Source organism: Spinacia oleracea, chromosome 4 (genome assembly GCF_020520425.1).
Source record: "Spinacia oleracea cultivar Varoflay chromosome 4, BTI_SOV_V1, whole genome shotgun sequence".
NCBI classification, from domain to species: domain Eukaryota; kingdom Viridiplantae; phylum Streptophyta; class Magnoliopsida; order Caryophyllales; family Amaranthaceae; genus Spinacia; species Spinacia oleracea.
Genome location: NC_079490.1, coordinates 47,427,532 through 47,430,392, shown reverse-complemented (window position 1 = coordinate 47,430,392; position 2,861 = coordinate 47,427,532). Strand labels below are relative to the sequence as shown.

General features: G+C 41.0%; 1 protein-coding gene across 1 annotated transcript; it reads right to left on the bottom strand.

Moving 5' to 3' along the window:
- Positions 1 to 559: 559 nt before the first annotated feature.
- On the bottom strand, positions 560 to 2,454 carry LOC130471508 (uncharacterized). The gene is made up of 4 exons (XM_056841688.1): positions 2,235 to 2,454; positions 2,005 to 2,125; positions 880 to 1,023; positions 560 to 827 (listed from the first exon to the last, which is right to left on the bottom strand). The coding sequence occupies exons 1-4, from the start codon at positions 2,452 to 2,454 to the stop codon at positions 560 to 562; spliced, it is 753 nt and encodes a 250-aa protein (XP_056697666.1).
- Between the last annotated feature and the right edge of the window lie 407 nt (positions 2,455 to 2,861).

Genomic DNA, 2,861 nt, shown 5'->3' with positions numbered 1-2,861 from the left:
GGATTCAATGGAAGAGCAAGGGGAGCAAATTTCAGAAGAAGGTTCATTATACTGCAGTTAATGCTGTAGTGTATGCCATTTGGAAAGTCAGAAATGATGCACTATGGAACAACAAGGTTCCTACTGTAATGCATACTTTCAATTTTGTGAAACAAAGTGTTATAAATAGAATTCAATGTATAGGGGTGCCTGATAGTGATACTGTACAACAATGTTGGCAGGAGAAACTTGTGTAGTAGTGGTTTACTTGGTCTGTTTTCATGGCTATTGCCATGTTTGGTTTTGGTCTGGCCTTGTTTCATTTGGCTAGGGTCCTTCCTAGAAGGTTCTTAGCTTTCTTTCTTGGCTGCTGTTTGTAAAGGGTGTTTCTTAATCAATGAAATGATTTCTCTGATTTATCAAAAAAAAAAAAAAACTGCAGCTAAGTCTTATTGCTCCAGTTAGAAATCAAGCCCTATCTTTCGTTGGCACCATTCTTGGCCTAGTTAACCCTCCAATGTCCTCCAATAAAACGGCACGAGGATCTTTCTGGATCGCCTCTAGAATTTTGAGCTTTTGATCAAGTCGAGGTACCGTAATTTGCTAACCAATCCGTCGCCATATTCACTTCCCTATAACAGTGGCTGACAGTTACTTCCCAATCAGCCTTCTCCAACAACTCTTTGCACCGTCTGACAATATCAAAATAAGGAGAGTGTAGCTGAACTCTCTCTATTAGCAGCTTTACTACTACCTCAGAGTCAACAGAAAGCTGGACTTTCTTATGGCCTTCCTCCCAAGCTATCAAAAGTCCACGATGAACTACAAGGAGTTCAGCCTTAGTGCAGCTACAAGACACACAGTTCAGGGCAAAAGCCACATATAATTCGCCCTTATGACCTCTTATCAGTCCTCCTCCACCTGCTCGACCCAGGTTCCCCTTTACAGCACCATCCGTGTTCAATCGTACCCACCCTTCTCTTTCTTTTACCACTGCCTATGAAACCCTCCCCTGCATCCATAGCTTTTGCCACCTCTCTTAGCCTTCTCACAATAACAGCACCTTGGTCTAGTATTATGCTAGGCTCGGGTTTGAAAATCCTCTCATTCCCTCACTTCAACCTCCAGTACTACTAGTAGACTCCATAACAATGATCAAATTAAACCCCGCTCTTGATACCAACTGATAAGACCCTAGTAGTATATCAACTACCCACAAGGATCACCTCTAAGACAATCAACCAAACAATACAACTCAAATTCACCAAAAATAATCCAACAACCAAATAACCTAACAATCAACCAATAATGAACAACAACTAAAATCAATTGCGGAAGAACAAAAAATCAATCAACACACAAGAATTATACGTGAAACCCCCTTCGATGTGAAGAGTAAAAACCACGGGACTTGTGAGGAGTCCACCCTTGTCACCTTCTCTTATTATGATAAAATTGAGGGCATAATAACCCAAATAAGACATACAAAGGTTCACAACCCACCAACACTTCCATACATAAGAGATGAACAACTAAGAGACAAGAGATGAATAATATCACCCAAAAACGTAGGTTCAGTCCAGCAGAGACCACAGACAAACCAGAGCACAAAGCGACAATCCCACCATTCAAAATGAGGCCCTATGTATCCTCAACAAGCTGACCAAATATCAGCACGATTCGACCGTTGAATCTCCGGCAAACGGCAGTTTTCTGATGGCTGCCCTGAAAACTACGAACTCACTTCTCTCTTTCTCTCCTCTCCTTTTTGTGTGTGTGTGTTTTTGATTTTTGTCACACTCCTTTTCTGCCTCTCAAGTCAGCCAAATATTACCCTAAGCTTCCCAAAGAAGTTTCAACATAACCCAACATTGGGCCACAACAATAAGTGGAATATTGGGCTTCCACTTAAAACACAAGAACAAGTATTAACATAACTTATGCACAAAAGTGGGCTGGACCGACAACAATCTCCCCCTCCAGCCAATCACGGGGAAGACACGATCACTCCATGATCACTTGAACCTCATCCCGGCAAGCTTACTACAAAGCTCAACCTTGCTTCCGGGAACTATCTTTGTCAACACATCTGCACCATTCTTGTCGGTGTGGATTTTCTTCAGTTTCATTCTCTTTTCTTCAATTACTTCTCGCAACCAATGATATCTAATGTCAATGTGTTTGGTGCGAGCATGATACATTGAATTATTCCTCAAATCCATAGCATCTGCTATCACAGAATACTACATACTCACCTTGTTTCAAACCCAACTCTTGAAGGAACCTCTTAAGCCAAAGCATCTCCTTGCTTGCTTCCACCGCTGCAATATACTCTGCCTCAGTTGTGGACAAAGCTACACATTTCTGTAGCTTGGATTGCCATGAGATGGCTCCCCCTAAAAATGTAAACACATAACCAGAGGTAGATTTTCTATTATCAAGATCATCTGCCTTGTCTGTTAGGTTATGATACATATGAATAAACATAAATCATGCGGAAAAACCATAAAGCCAGGAAACATATTATTTACACATAATCATTTAGCATAATTCAGATGGATACACTTTGTAGCGTGCCCTCCCTAGCTGCGCCCGAACCGAACAAGAACAAGTCTTTAGGACTCCAAGTGTCGTCCCTCCGTAGATAGTCCACAGCACGTCCGGATTCGCCTTAAGCTTGACCAACTAGAATCGCCCTTAAGGTTCTTTAGATTTTCGGCTATTTGGGTGCAAGTGTTTGCCTGATTTTTGCTTAAAAATCTTACCTTGAATACTTCAATAATCGTCTGTTAAATATGTGACCCTAGGCCTATATTTATAGAGTTTATGGAAAGGAATTATAATCCTACTAGTATATGGATTTATTAATTAGAATCCTATTT